Below are 15676 nucleotides of genomic sequence, written 5' to 3'. Positions count from 1 at the left end.
AGGGGCCATCTCGTGGTGCGCGCGCCTCAACATCCGGGCATCGCCTTTTTCACATCCTCCCCTTCCGCCCTCCTCTACCCCAAGTGCCAACAGGAAGCGGAAGTGAAGGACGCGTAGCCCTGCGGCCTCTTAGCAACGCGAGGTGCGGTCAAGTGACACAACCAGCTGACTCTGCTAAAGGAAGACACTGTGGCTGTTTGTGGCACCCACTATTGCCTGGCCGGGAACCCGAGCTGAACAGTCGTCAGAATGTCGGGCAAAGACCGAATTGAAATCTTTCCCTCGCGAATGTAAGTAAAACAATGGGACGAGCATCCCTCATTAGGTTCAGGAATGCCTAGTGGCGGGATTCTCGGTTCCTCCATACCCTGGACCAGCAGCGAGGTTCCTGATTTTCTGGGCGGTTCTTCAGCTCTCCCGGTCTTTTTTCGTGAGTCCAGGGCGAGGCTCCCTGACGCCCCCTCACACATTCCTTTGAGTGAACCGGCCTGGTCAGAGGGATCCCAGTCCATAGGAACAGGCACCCGGCCTGCTGGCTTTTGTGGGGGTCCGCTGACCGTACTCATTAATCGAGCCATTCATTCCACAGGCCCTATTGAACCGGGCACTGGATTTATATAACTGTGAACCGTCGCCATTCCTGCCCTAGCAGCGCTCAGCTTAGCTGAGAGATGGACGTGCCAACGAGGTTTCATAAATGGATTGAGAAGGGAGTTTGCTAAGGTGGGAAGCACATAGAAGAGACTTATAAGCCATGTTGGGTGTTGAATTCTAAATGCCCTCGCGTGGATGTCAGATTCGACCTTAGAGTCCCCGTACTCATTTTCCAAGAACTCATGAAGGGTCACCTGCGGTGGGAAGGCACCCCTGAGTTTCCGAACCACTCCCCTCGCATTGTCACCACTGCACCTCGTTCAGACCTCTGTCATTGTTACCCATCATGTTGTAAAGTGGGTAGTTTGTTTACATGTCTTCCCTATGGTACTTGAGCTGTCTGCAGGATGAGAGTGTGTCGATTATTAATCCATAGGCAGCCCTCAAAAAATGTTCCCTGCATGAACCCATGCCTTGGAATCTGCTCAGTGGTGGGCTGCTCTTCTCTTTCCGCCTGATTTCTTCGGCAGGAGAAATAGCATATCATCCTAGGTGCTTGGCCAGTCTGTAAAGGACATTTTGAGGTTTTTCTCAAACGTACCTAACAATGTGTGGAAAGTAAAGACTTTTCTTATTTGCCTTCTCCCCCTTTTCCTCTTCCTCTTCTCTTTTTCAGCGAGGAGCAGAAAATTAGTGTTGGCCCTGCCATTTAAATCTTTTTCATTGTGGTCCCTATCTCTTTGGAAGTTTTCTGATGTTTTTCTTCATCCTGACCTTTTTGTCAGAAAATCAGGACTTTTAAAAGTTAGTTTCAAACCCCAAAACCTAGATTTCTGTCTCTGCCTGAGTGCTCACAACTCTTAATGAAATGAAGCAGCTACTGGCTTTTTGTTTATTTGTTTACTTTCACCTACTGAATTTCTAATAGTTGTTTGTTCTAGGTGGGACTCAAGTCAGTTGTGCAGAAAGGCAGTGCCTCAGAAATAGGTAAGGATCAGGGCTATTCCGGGGCAGTGAGAACTGCAGAATTTCCCGCACTTAGTGACTGACGTTGCCCAAACCTCTGCACTGAGAAACTTATCTAGCACAGCTTCTAGCGGCCCAAGGCTGTGTTCTTAGGATGACACCAGCCCCCATTAAATGTCTGCCTGGGAAAGCTCAGTGCTGCTGCCTTACCGTTTGTTCTAGCCAACACCTGATGGTAGATCCCTGACCTGCCTTTCTTAGGGCATTTTTTACTGAAAAGGGCTTACCATTATGAATCCTTCAATTTTCCCATTGAGATGTATGTGTATGCCCTACAAATTAGAAGTATCTTTCCCAAGGACCTGGAAACCATTTATTTGGAATGTAAATCACCAGGAAGAATTGGGCCTCTGTGAGTATAGACTCCTTACTGCCATAATCCCAGCTAGCAGACACAGCTGGCCTAATCACATTTCTACTGACCAGCTCTGTGTAATTCATCATGTCCCTGCCTCTGCTCGAGTCCCGTCTTCCTCTCATTCTGTCTTTAAAATGTCCAGTCACCTCTGCACAAATCAGAATGGAGCTCAGCTCTTTCTCCTACTGTCAGTGATTGCTAAATAAAATCTGATCTCCAGGCTCAGCTTTTTTCCTACTTTAGGAGGTGAAAACAGACATCTTTGGGCTTAGACAAGAAGAATGATAGGTTTGTGAAGGTGGAAATTACTTTTTGAGACCACTTAGCTTGCTGTTTAAAAGGAAAATGAGGTGCAGGAAGTAACTGCTTCTCTAAATATTTCCCCCAAGGCTTAGTGCAGGTACTTTGTCATGTAGTCAGATGCCTTTGATTCATCTGGAAACAGTTATCATCCTAGCTGAAGGTCACTTTTCAGAAGGGCTGAGTGGCTCTGGTACCTATAAAAGAACATCTTTTTATTTTTTTATGATCTTGGCTGGAAAATACACTAGTGACTTCTGTTTCAAACAGTTCTAGCTTACAGTGTTGGCCTGTGAAATGGGGCTGACACCCACTTACACACCAGAGAGAGAAAAACAAGGTTAAGGTGGAATCAAAAGAAGCGTGAAGGATTTCGAGTCAACAGAAGTCATTCAAATCCAGGTTCTACCTACAAGAGCTGTAAGCCCTTGGGCAAGTTACTCTTTGAGGGTCAAGAGCAAAAATTTGTCTATTTTACAGAGATGTCATTACCTAGGAGGAAATTAAAATTAGTATGGTAAATTCATTTTTATCAGTTTGCCTTTTTTACTATGAACTTGCTGGAATCTGCAGTAGTAGGATTTGACTTAAATTTGATCGAACTCTTGGAGCTCAAATTCTGGTGGTTAGTGTCAACAATACAGAATGTTTAAATGTACACATTGGGGTGGCTAGCTCCTGCTCAGGCAGGAGGCTGAACCAGCTTCACTTGGTTGGACCTCAAGTCAGTGCAGAGAGAGAACTGTTCCTCTGGCGCTATTTATAATCTGTAGGGGAGGAATTGGCCCATGTGGCTGGGATACAGTGGACGTAGGTTTGAGCCTTAGTTTGAGCCTTGGGTTAGTCACTGGAGTCAGAAATCTGGTTCAAGTCCTGCTCACCTTTTCTTCACTGAGTTGCTGTGGGAAAGTTGTTTCATTTTTCTGAGCCTCATTTACATAACTTCCAGGATAATGTCTAAAGTTCCTTCCAGCTATAGAATCGTCTCAGTTACCTTTTCCCTATGGTAAAAGATTTCAATATAATCTAAAAATTTAGCTGAAAGGTCCATTAATACTATTTTGCAGTTGGCTATTACACCATTCATATGAAATTATATCCCTTTAAACAAACCACCTTAAGGATCTAAGTTATATAATCTATTGTTGAATCTTATTACCCACCTTTTTCCATTATTAAGTTTTATCTGGCATATGGTAGCAAGAACAAAAATGTCAGTTTCTGCTATTGGTTTCTTGACTTTGGTATTGGGGTTTCTGATGGGGAAAGATTGAAATAGAAGCTAAGGATGTGTCAGTAGCTTGTCACTTCTTAGAAGTCTTTACTTATATATGTCATTTATAAGTTACCCAAAGTCATTTGTTACCTTATTTGTTATATTCATTTGTTATGACTTGTTATTAATTAAATGATTGGTAGTAGGGTCCTGACTGCTGATATCAAAACACTTTAATGTCACTTTTAATAGAGTAATAAATGGTTGTGGAATAAAATGTAAAAGGTACAAAAAAGTATAGTAATAAAAAGTTAATGTTTTTTTCAGTCAGTCCCATTTTCCAAAGGAAACTGTTACCAGTTTCTTTGAATCCTTCCTAGTTTATTCTCTGTATTTATACAAGCATATTTATCCTTCCTTGCTTTGCATATCTAAAACAATGTAATGTAGGGAGCACATGTAGACGTACCTTCATCTTTTTTTTTTTTTTTTTTTTTATGTCTGCATGTCATTCCTTTATATAATGAACCATTAACTATTGCAACATTTAACTTGTTTGCACCCATTTGCTATTACAAATAATGCTGGAGTACTCATTCTTAACCTTGTACATAGTTTTTGTATACATATGTAAGTCTGTAAGATAAATTCCTCAAAGTGGAATTGTTGGTCCTGAAGGTAAGTGCATTTTGAATTTTGGTATAAATTTGTGGACAGATTAAAAAAAAAAATCCTTAATACACTTCTAATGGAAACATATAGTTTTAATTTACAATTCAAATAGGTATTTTAACTGCAAAATAATGCCCCTGATAAACTTTATTATGATTTAGTAAATATTTTCCAGGATTTGAAACATTGTTTTGGTGCTAAATAAATGCACTTCTCATTTATGGAACACCTGAGGGTGGAAATCTGCAATACTGAGAAACCAGTTAAACCTGTCAGCTACAAATGCTATATATTATTCTGATGACATCAAAGAATAAAGCGTAATTTTAACATTGTACTGGGGAGGTATTTTTATTTCTTTTAAACAATGGAAATGTCTTTAACTTTGTTTATATAGGGCACAGACCATCATGAAGGCTCGATTAAAAGGAGCACAGACAGGTCGAAACCTCCTGAAGAAAAAATCTGATGCCTTAACTCTACGATTTCGACAGATCCTAAAGAAAATCATAGAGGTAGAATGAACTTAGCTTAGAACAGTATTTTAGAAATACATAAGGAACATCCAGCATGGCCATTGACATTTTAATTTTTCTTTGTTATTTTAATAATTTTTTTCTTTCAAAAGTACAAATACCATTAATTATAAAGTCATGTTTTACATAGTCCATTTAATAAAACCCAAACTCCTTCCTCTTGTCCGCCAGCCCCACTTGATCTCATTTGGCCCCTGCCTGCCTCTTTGGCCTCACTTGCTGCGTTCTTCCTGACATCCTCCTCCAGGGCCTTTGCACCAGCTGTTTCTTTTGCCTGAAATGCTCTTTCCCCAGAGCTGCTTATGACTGGCTCCTCTGGCCATTATGGTCTCTTCATAGGCCATCCCCGATCACCCAATCTGAAGTGGCCACCATATGTACTTCTGTCACATTTACTACTGCATGATATTTTCTTGTTTGATTGTTTACCCCCACTGGAGAAGGTAAGTTCCATGAGAGGGGCACTTTACTTTTCAGCAATGTATTTTCAGTGCCCGGAACAGTGCCAGCACCTAGTATGTTTTAACTCAATGCTTTTTGGATAAATGATGTGTAAGTACAGAAGTATATAAAAAAAAGTGAAGGTTCTTTCTCATAACGCCCCCTCCCCGCCCCCAACTATCCTTTCATTTCCCAAAGGAGTTCCTTGTGACATCATTTTAGTTTATATCTTTTCCATATTTCCATATTTCCATTCATTCTCCCCCCCCCCCCCACCCTTTCTCTTTGTTTCCCCCTCCCTCCTTGTCTTGCTCAATTTCTCAGTCTCTCTCTTTGGTGCCATAGTAAGATAATTGCTTTTGTAAAACATATACTGAGAGTATCATGTGTGGTCATATGTCCAGGACACACAGATGTTTTTAGTAATAAACATGCTATTATTTTATATCTATCTCTATCTCTGTCTCTATCTATATAAGATTTTCTGCCCCACTCCCCCTTCCTTCACTCCAGGGCAGAATATGAACAGCTTTCCACGTCAGTACATATAGATCCATCTCATTCTTTACGGTAGCTTCATGGTACTCCATCACATGAATAACAGAATTTAACCATGTCTCTGTTGATGGATGTATAGTGTTATCATTTTGTGGGGAGGGTAGACTTAAATTCTTATTTGTATGTATGCTAGCATTTCTCTGGAAAGGAATCTTAGAATCTCAAGAATCATTTAAATGTTTGATAGATAGCTGCCGAATTGCCCTCCAAATTGTTATGCTAATTTACATCCTACCAATTGATTAGTGAGAGAACCTAGTTTCTTAAATTAATTGGGTAATTTTTATTTGTTGACAATCTATTGGGCTAAAATTGCTATCTTACTTTAGTTTGTACTATTTCTGATTATTTGTGAGGTTGACCATCTTTTCATGTTTACTGATAATTTGATTTTCTTGGTAATGTTTTTTTTTTTTTTTTTTTTGGTGGAAGTTCTATATATACTCAAGTTAGGATATAAAATGCTAAAAATGTCTTCTTCAGGTCTAACTTTCTTAAAAATATCTTAATTTTTTTGGTTGAATCTCTTTAGTGTTTTTCTTTATATAGCTTCTGCGATACATATTTAGAAAGCCCTAAAAAGATTGGGAAAGTATTTTATTATATTTCATTTTATAGTTTTTTAAAACATAAACCATTACCTTTTCTGGATTTTGGGGTGGATATTGATGTGAGGAGGTAGGGATTTAGATTTATCACTTTATAAATGGATGGCCAGCTGAGTAATCTCTTTACACAATTTAATTACAATAATCCTGGTGCTCTCTGAACTCTGTTCCATTTCATTCACTTATGTGTGCCCGTACCAGATTTATTTTCTTACCATAGCTATACAATTTTAATACTTGGTAAGGTAACTCTCTACCCATCTGTCCTAGTTATTATTCTCTTTCAAAAAAACTGGATATTCTCAAACATTAAATATCCCAGATTTATTTTAGAATCACTGTGCCATTTAGGATTTGGACTGTACTGTAGTGAATTTAGGAGATTAGTTTGAGCAAATTGTCATGAACCTGTTTAGAAATAACATAGTCCTGTAGTAAAGATTGTTTTCTATTTCTTAATGTCTTCATTTTGATGTTTTAATTGTAACTCATGGTTTTGGGACATTGTTACTGACCACATCCAAGACCACATCCAAAACCGTTGAAGCAGAATTGGAAATTTTTATCATTATCAAATGAATGTTTACATGTACACCTGACACAAAATACTGAAGATTATTAAAGGAATATGATTATATAATTTTTCCTTGCAGAAAACTTGGTTGAACTGGCTTTTGGTTTATGCTTTTCCAGACTAAAATGCTGATGGGTGAAGTGATGAGAGAAGCTGCCTTTTCACTTGCTGAGGCCAAGTTCACAGCAGGGGATTTCAGGTGAGAAGACTAAATGGGGTGTTTTGAAAAATCAGAGTTCTTTTATGTTCATAATTTCATTTAAAAGCCATTTTAAATTTTTTTAAAAAGCATTCATGACAGTTGATATACTAGTAATAATAAGGAAGGACACTTTTAACCGGATCATCTTAACACCACCATCCTTTTTGCTACCCATGTGTATCTGTTACATAGTTGCAGGAACAGGATCCTTAATATTTTACCATTTTCATTTAACATTGTATCAAACATTTTTCCTTGTTTTCACTTAACTGCATAATCTTTCTCTAGATGTACCATAATTAGCCTTTTTTCCTAGTAGTGGACTTTTGGGTTGATTTTCAGAGTTTTAGAATATTAGAAAAGTGCCATGAACATCTTCATGCATAAGTACTTTTAGTTCTGTTGAATTATTTTCTTAGGATAAATTTTTGAGGATGGAATTGGTTGTTTAAAGGGTATGAATTTTATAGCTTTCATCATGTCAGTATATGCTTTACAAAGCATACAAAATAGTTTAGTTACTGCTTTGCCAAATTGTTTAGCCAATTTTTTAAAATGATTAATTTATTTATAGAGGGGAAGGGAGAAAGAAAGAGGGAGAGAAACATCGATGTGTGAGAGATACACCCATCGGTTGACTCTCACACGCACCCTAACCCACGGACCTGGCCTGCAACCCAGGCATGTGCCTTTGACTGGGAATCCAACTGGCGACCTTTTGGTTCGCAAGCTGGCACTCAATCCACTGAGCCACACCAGCCAGGGCAGGGGTTTTGCCAATTTACATGTTATGATTCTCGAAGTAAGCCTGTGAAGTAGACCAGGTAAGCAGTTATTCTCAGTTTAAGTTCAGTGCCTTCCTGAGTCAAATGGCTATTTAGGGGCAGAGGTGGAAGTTATTTTCAGGGGTTTGATTTTAGTTTTATTTACCCCATGGCACAATTCCTTCATTCTTAGTTTTTATTCTCTTTCTAGGAGCATTACCTGGTGGGCAGGTCTTACAGCCCGAGAGGCTAAGGCCTTTGAAGTAGTAGACTTAAGTTTTGCCAGTGTGGGTGAGATAACAGCTTGTGTTGACCTCTCTGGCAGAGGGAGGGAATCAGTAGTGTGCAGTGTGGTATGTGAATGTTTTAGGGTGGTTATGCGGAAAACACTTACTTTATGATGATAATGAGCCAGACAAAGCCAGACAGAAGTTAGGTAAGTTCTAGGAGAAAGGAATTATACCCCTGCTTATTAGCCAGACTTAAAAGGTTTGAACAGCAAGCCCAAAAAGAAGGAATGTTTTCTCTAAATTACATTAGCAGAATGAAAATCCCACACATCTGACTGAAAACTCAAGCAATCCACATACTTTCAAATAATTCTTTGTTGTTTTCTTACGGCTAATTTTTGAATATTGTTCATTCTTTGCTCTCTGAACCTTCCTCTAGAAGCAGTGGCTTTTCTCCTTTAATGGAAAAAGACAATTATCAAAATATAGTTTATTGTGGAATCTCACTCTTGTTAAAATTACCCAGTGGGTCCCTGTAGGTTTATTTCTCACTCTAAAAACGGAACTAACCGAGGCCCTTTTTTCCTGCAGCACCACAGTCATCCAGAATGTAAATAAAGCCCAAGTGAAGATTCGCGCCAAGAAAGACAATGTAGCAGGTAACTTTTCAACCCTTTAGAACCCTTGGAGGAGAAAAGGTGACGTTTTAAAATTAACTGGTTTATACAACAAGACCTTGATATCCCAATTAATCTTTTCCACCTAGAACAAGTTGATTGCTTTCCATATTAAACCTGTTGTAACTGGTGGTTGCCAGGGGGTCCAGGTAGGGGAAAGAGGGAGTTCAATGGATAGAAAGTTAGGGTAACACAAGGTGAATACATGTTATAGATATGTTGTACTGTGTAGTGCCAATAGAATAATATGGTGTTGTGCACTTAAAAACTTGTAAGAGAAGGGGGCAGAAATGGAAAAAATGGGACAACAGCTGTAATAGAAAAACAATACAATTAAATAAAAAGAAACAAAAACCTTGTAAGAGGGTAGATCTCCTGTGGAGAGTTCTTAACACACACACATCCTACAGGAAAAGGGACACGAATCTTTTGGAGATGATGGATATCTGTTACTGTGGGTGTACCATGTATACATTAAACATGCGCAGTTCTTCTTGCATATTAAATATACCTCAAAGCTGAAAGGAAAAATACCCACTGTTAATATCCAAACTCCTTTATTACTCAGGCTGATTTAGGTTTTGAATAGGATTGAACACTAAAGGCAGGTTCCTAAATTCATTCTTTGAAACCAGTTGTAATTCCAGGCAATCTGTTGACTTTTTTTGTGTTTAACAGGTGTTACTTTGCCAGTATTTGAACATTACCATGAAGGAACTGACAGTAAGTGTCTGTCTCTGGATTCTCCTAATTTCTCTTTAAATGAATTTTGTTCTGGAAAATGGTGCTAGATTAAGTCGGGTGGTTCCAGTGTTAGAGCCTAATAACATTTATTTTTTAAAGGTTTATTTTTAGAGAGAAGGGAAAGGAGAAACTTCAATGTGTGGTTGCCTCTCACGGGCCCAGAGCTTAACATTTAAAAAATATAAGCTCATGATCTTTCTTTGCATATGAATCCAGTGATTAACTTTGTGTTGTCTTTCTGCATAATCCACACCCATAATCCATTATTTATAATTTCCAGTTTGGGTTTCTTTAAAGTAGAATAAGATCTTGGGCGCTGTGATGTAATTTGAATGCTGAATCTTCCTAGATTTTAATAATCCCCTCAATTTTTTATAATTATTTCACCCTTCCCTAATTTGACAGCATTTTTGGGATAGCAGAACATTTTTATTGATTCTGTCCAAAGTCATAAGATTTTTAAAAATAGAAGCAACAGTATTCTTTCTTTGGTACTCATCTTTCATTGGTTCACATAAAATATTTTCTACAGCTTGAATAAAGAAGTAGAGCATTCTTGAGTCACCTGTTAACAGAGTCATCATACTGGGCATCAGACAGTATGGTCTACAAAGGGAATGGGGCGCACTGGTTAATACAGCAGTTTAGTGAAGTGAGGGTTGGTTAAAACTTCTGTAGTTAGGACAGTATCCTTGTGCAAAATCATTCAGTGTCACGTCCTATAATGTTTGGGGATGAGATGGGCACTTCATGTTTGCATTTAACAGATAGTGAATATTTTTCCATTTCAGCATTGTTCTGACTTCTCTTTTGGGGAACTTTAGGAGGAAGATTATTATTCTAGAATTACAAATGTTGTCTGACTGGTTCTTTCAGGTTATGAACTGACTGGTTTAGCCCGAGGTGGAGAACAGTTGGCTAAATTGAAGAGGAATTATGCCAAAGCAGTGGAACTACTGGTGGAACTAGCCTCGCTGCAGGTAGGCAGAGAATTGCTGGAGAAATCCTGTGGTTTGACTTTTAATATTTGAGTGCAGAAGTTCAGATCTTGACTCAGCAGACTGCACTCAGTACTTTAGACTGTTTCTGTGACCCTCTGTGAAACAAGCCAAAGATGTTTTGATTTCTGAAATGATGGCATCTGCACCATTGTGGCAGCTTTTGTTACTAACAAATGAGCAGTGGTGTAGTTTCACTCTGCTAGGTGAGAACAGCAACAGTCAGTGATAGATTTAAATGTAAATATAACATGGTTTACACATGAAAGCTGTGTTTTCTTCCCTTTGTAGCCAGTTAATGTGTATTTAGGTCATTCATGCATGATTTTTTCCTCTTGCCATTGTAACTTTAGGTAAGTCTGAAATTATAGTAACATGGAGATAGTGTGAGCCCTATGGAAATCTTACAATAATTTTTTTTAACATGTTGAATGGAGTTGTCTTGGTTTCCTGTGTTCTCTACAAGTACTGTCTGAGGAGGGCAGTGAACAGGGCACGATTAGAAAGACTTTCTACTTACATTGTCTTCTTATTTCAGACTTCTTTTGTTACTTTGGATGAAGCTATTAAGATAACCAACAGGCGTGTAAATGCCATTGAACATGGTGAGTGCAAGCTGCTGTGAAGCTCTTTGTTCATCCACTGTCCATGCCTCCACTTTTGTTACACAACTGCTAGGATCAGGCACTGACCACCAGGTGGGTAGGGCATTGCCCACAGCGGGTAGTGCAGTGAGTCAGCAGTGCAGTGAAGTTATTAAGTGCTTTGATAGGACGTGTATGATTTGGGGGGTGGAGGGTCAGATCAGAGTGGTGAATTCAAAATTATGGAATATTTTACTCATTTTCAGTTATACGTGAGTAAAGGGTTAGAAACTATTTCTCAAGAGCTCTAGTGTTTTCTATAGTTTTTTCCAATGATTGAGTGAATGATACATAGTTTTGAATACATTAAATATTTTAACTTTATATCCCTCTCCCTTAGGCCTATGTCCTGTAGAGACAGTGTCCTTTATTTCTGAAAATAAATTTTCCCACTTGATGCATTATTTTCCATCTCTTTTATTTCATTATTTTAAAACTATGACTGCTTAGTGTTGATATAATACTTTTAAAGAAACTCAGTTTTCATTGAAGGAACATTTTTTCATTTTTAAGGTAAGGAGTAAAATTTGAATAGCAAAGAAATCATTTTGCTTGGACTCTTATTAGTGGTAAAGAGGAAGTTATCTCATTTTTTAAAAACTTAAAACACATTTCCTGACTGTTTGCTGGTGCCAGCCCTTGTACATAGAATTGCAAGCAAAACAAAATGGATAAAGTAATTGTTCCACCTCTCAAGGAGTTCACATTCTAGAATGAGAATAGGCAAATTCTATGTAAAATAGAACCTTATGACTGACACAAAACTCAGCTTACTGCATTCTCTCTGCCTCCATGTTCCACTTTTTAACAGTGGATTACTGTATATTTAAAACACTTGTGGTTCAAAGTTACATATTCATATAAATTCAGTGTCATATATATTGTGGTCTAATGTTATCTATCTATAAAGAAGACACTAGAAGGGCATATACCAAAATATTTAAAACAATTACTCTAGGGTGGTTGGATTATACTTTGTTTTTATGTTATTTTCTAAATTTTCTTTATTAAAGTGTAGATTGATTTTATAAATAGAAAAATAAGTAACTGGTATAGAAATGAGCACTGGCAATTTGAAAAAAGGAGGTCTGAAGTTCTCTTGTGTATATGTATTTTTAAACCCTAGTCATCATTCCCCGGATTGAACGTACCCTCGCTTATATCATCACAGAGCTGGATGAGAGGGAGCGAGAAGAGTTCTATAGGTTTGTTGAAATTGGCAGTTACTGATCATTTTGTTTTCCATATTCCAAAGTCTCTGTTTTCTGAAATTCTTGTTGGCTCACGTTCTTTAGAATCAGCACAACTTTTATTTTGATATATAAGAAGCAAGACAGGTCTATGCTTAATTTTGCACATACTTAAAGCATGGCATCTCCAAAAATTTTGGTCAAATTAATACTTATTTAAAAAATGAAATGGCGATTTAGTTTGGGTGTCTCCCACATAAAAAGAAACTGGAATTAACCAGTATGTATTGTATGTTGAGTATGTTTCAGAAGGGAATGTTAAATAATAGTGTGAAATCATACCATTAGAGAATTAGTGCAGTCCTCGGAGAGAAATGATGCATGTTGGTAACTGGTTATGAACACTTAAGAGCTAGTAGGGACAAGAAATATTCGACAGGTGCCATGCGGGGTCAGTGTCCCAGGTTCAGAGAAGTGGAAGACAGGTGAAGGTGGCGGGCATATTCAGGGGAGATGCTGCCATTTTGAACCTTGAGTAGAGCATAATTTATAATGTTAATTATCAAAGGTTAGTTTCTGTCCTTCAGTGACATTCAGGGTTGTGGTGATCCAAATAGAATGTTCCAAAATTTTAATAAATGTCTGAATGATCAAAATCTATTCCATTATCAGAGAATGGATTTCAAAGTTTATTCACCTTGGGAAAGCAGCTTTTTTTTTTTTTAGTTTAAAATATGTGTATTCTACCTCAGATTTTTTTAATGAGCTATAAATTACTGAAATTGAAATTAAAGTAAAATTTTGTTTATTATCCTTGAGAACTAGAAGCAAATCTACTTTAATACTGAAACAGCATTCAGAAAATTCCTTTATTTTACAGGTTAAAGAAAATACAGGAGAAGAAAAAGATTCTCAAGGAAAAATCTGAGAGGGCCTTGGAGCAACGGAGGGCAGCTGGAGAGGTGATAGAGCCTGCTAATCTTTTGGCTGAAGAGAAGGATGAGGATCTTCTGTTTGAATAATCCTTCCTGCTCTGGTTCTTTCAGAAATCCTCATGTGGCACCATTTTAGTTCACAGTGTAGGTTTGGTTTGTGTGACTGATTATTTTTCGGCCTAAGAATTTCACTGGTTTTAAAACTTGCCTGGATGTCCATTTATGGGATTGCTTTTTCAGAATCCTAATTTAGGAACCATTTATCACAGATGAGATTTAGAGAACCTGTCCAGAAACTTGTATGAGTTTATTCTACAGAAGTGTCACCTTACTCCATGTACATCTGTTTTACAAGTGATCAGCTTACCAAGCATATTAGGAAATTCCCCTTAGCCGTGCATCCCTCCCCACCACACACTGCAGCGCTGTTGTCTGAGGTCGCCGCAGCCCTCCTGCGTTACTGTGGTAATACTTCCTCCTCAAGCTTTATGAAGCCCTCGCTTACTTTACTTTGCATGACAGGTCTGTGTTTTGTCTGTCATGGAGCAGTTTTGCCAATTTGAATGTGACTACCCTATAAACAGTAATATCATTTAAAATGAGTTGTTCCTTTTTTATTTTTTAAAGACAACAATTAAGGAAACATCTGTGCCAACAGATATCCTCCATGGTGAAGAGTAAGTTAAAAGGCATTTTGATTTCGCTCAGAGGTTCCAATGGCTTTACTTCTGGCAAACACTTGAAGACAGGACAGTCATTAGTATGATGAAATCTTGAATGGCAGAGGATATAAATACAGCAAGAGGAAGTACTCAGTGGCTTTATTTGAAATATAATTTTAATTTTAATTTTTACAATACAGTGTGCAGTATGACATCTCAAAATAACAAGAGTGCAGATACAGGATGAGAGTACAAAGGATTAACAACAAATGTCAGAAAGGTTACCTTATTAAGGCTAAATCCCTGGTTCATATTTTCCACACACATTCATAAAATTACATTCAAATGATTCCTTATCAATACTTAGTGAAAAAAGGGGAAAAAAAAATCCAGACATTAGATTTTCATAGAAAGCAAATCTGGATTTGTCTAAATACTATTCTCCTTTCCATTTGTTCTGACTTAAAATTTAGTAAAGGAAGAAGATATTTCCTTATTTGAACTAACGTGCATTATATGAGCAATTGGTATCATTCCTATAAGTGGTTAAGACCTCCCTACATTAGAGTCTCCAGTCAGAACCAGAGGGACAGGAAACGGATGTGGCCACAGCAGCTGGACAGCTGGGTAGGTGTACTGCATGGGTGTTTTTCATTTTGTTTCAAGGAAGTTGGCAACAACTCAAGTGTTCACTTTGTTTAGGGACTGTGTGGCGTATCAGCACATCCACATCACTGGGCCTAACATTCCCATCCCTCTACCTGCACCACTGCTGATAAGAAAAGAACTAAGACTTCACTGACCCCGAAAACTTCTGTCACCTAAGACTTCCTAAAGTACATGGCAGCATGGCATGTGCCTTAAGAGGGGATTTGCTTGTTAAGGCCATGTCTGAGTCTTGACAGCATATGGCCCAGTGCGCATCTACTTGCAGGGTAACTCGGAGCAGCACCACGGCCAGCCACTGACACTACTTGTAATTCAAACTGCCGACAGTTTAGATCTTAGGGATGAAAACAGCTGTCAAAACTCCACTGTCTGCCATAGACTACCTTTCATTCCTGAGGCGAAAGTAAACTGCAAAACTGAAAAGATGAAGTGCTTATATTTCTTGGTTTTCAATGCTGAAAATTAGTGTGAGCTTTGCATTTCCTGCTATAAAGTACTTGGAGAGTGTTTCAGACCTGAAGAGACAGTTACACATGGCGTTCCTTCCCTTAACCCAGAATGTTACTTTCTTCCTAATGAACATTATCCTTAAAGTATTTCCACATAAGACACTGCAGCCAACTTAAAGGCCATGAAAATTTGAATAGAAAAAGGCAACTTACAAACTGTCTACATTTGTTCAAATAAAATTATGTAAAAGAAAATCAAATATATACATGACACTGAGACAAACTACAAATTAAAAACAACTGTTTACGTTAAATTACGTGACAATTCAATATTATTCCAGTGTTTAGCTTTGAGAACAGGAAATGCTGTAGCTAAAGTCATCATACAAATAAAACGAAGACATTCACATTTGAGGTTGTTTGTCACATCATACCATCTCTAAAGGCTTGAAAAGACTACAAAGTAACTTTCCATAACAGTGTGAAAATCCCATTAGTTTAAACATTTAGGGTTTAGCACACTGTTGCATTATGGTCATAAGAGGCAGACCTTGTTAGGATAAAAACCTCTATATGCTTAACCCCCCACCCCCATGTTCTTTTCTAAAATGTTCAAATGACTTTCAGGT

At 38.0% G+C, this 15676-nt stretch overlaps 1 protein-coding gene across 1 annotated transcript; it reads left to right on the top strand.

The window, feature by feature from the left end:
• The first annotated feature begins 86 nt into the window (after positions 1-86).
• On the top strand, positions 87-13869 carry ATP6V1D (ATPase H+ transporting V1 subunit D). Its single transcript, XM_090271014.1, has 9 exons — positions 87-290; positions 4564-4681; positions 7003-7082; positions 8671-8738; positions 9435-9479; positions 10377-10480; positions 11037-11103; positions 12269-12347; positions 13213-13869. The coding sequence occupies exons 1-9, from the start codon at positions 250-252 to the stop codon at positions 13352-13354; spliced, it is 744 nt and encodes a 247-aa protein (XP_090127140.1). The 5' UTR covers positions 87-249; the 3' UTR covers positions 13355-13869.
• The last annotated feature ends 1807 nt before the right edge of the window (positions 13870-15676 follow it).

The sequence above is a fragment of the Furipterus horrens genome, unplaced genomic scaffold, assembly GCF_987537825.1.
Source record: "Furipterus horrens unplaced genomic scaffold, mFurHor1.1.pri manual_scaffold_3, whole genome shotgun sequence".
Taxonomy (NCBI): Eukaryota; Metazoa; Chordata; class Mammalia; order Chiroptera; family Furipteridae; genus Furipterus; species Furipterus horrens.
Note: the sequence above shows the minus strand (reverse complement) of the source record. Positions and strands in the feature narration are given on the sequence as shown.

Coding starts and splice junctions, on each gene's coding strand:
- ATP6V1D (XM_090271014.1), top strand. CDS start 250: ATGTCGGGCAAAGACCGAATTGAAATCTTTCCCTCGCGAAT. Junction 291..4,563: donor GAAATCTTTCCCTCGCGAAT/GTAAGTAAAACA, acceptor TTGTTTATATAG/GGCACAGACCATCATGAAGG. Junction 7,083..8,670: donor TTCACAGCAGGGGATTTCAG/GTGAGAAGACTA, acceptor TTTTTCCTGCAG/CACCACAGTCATCCAGAATG.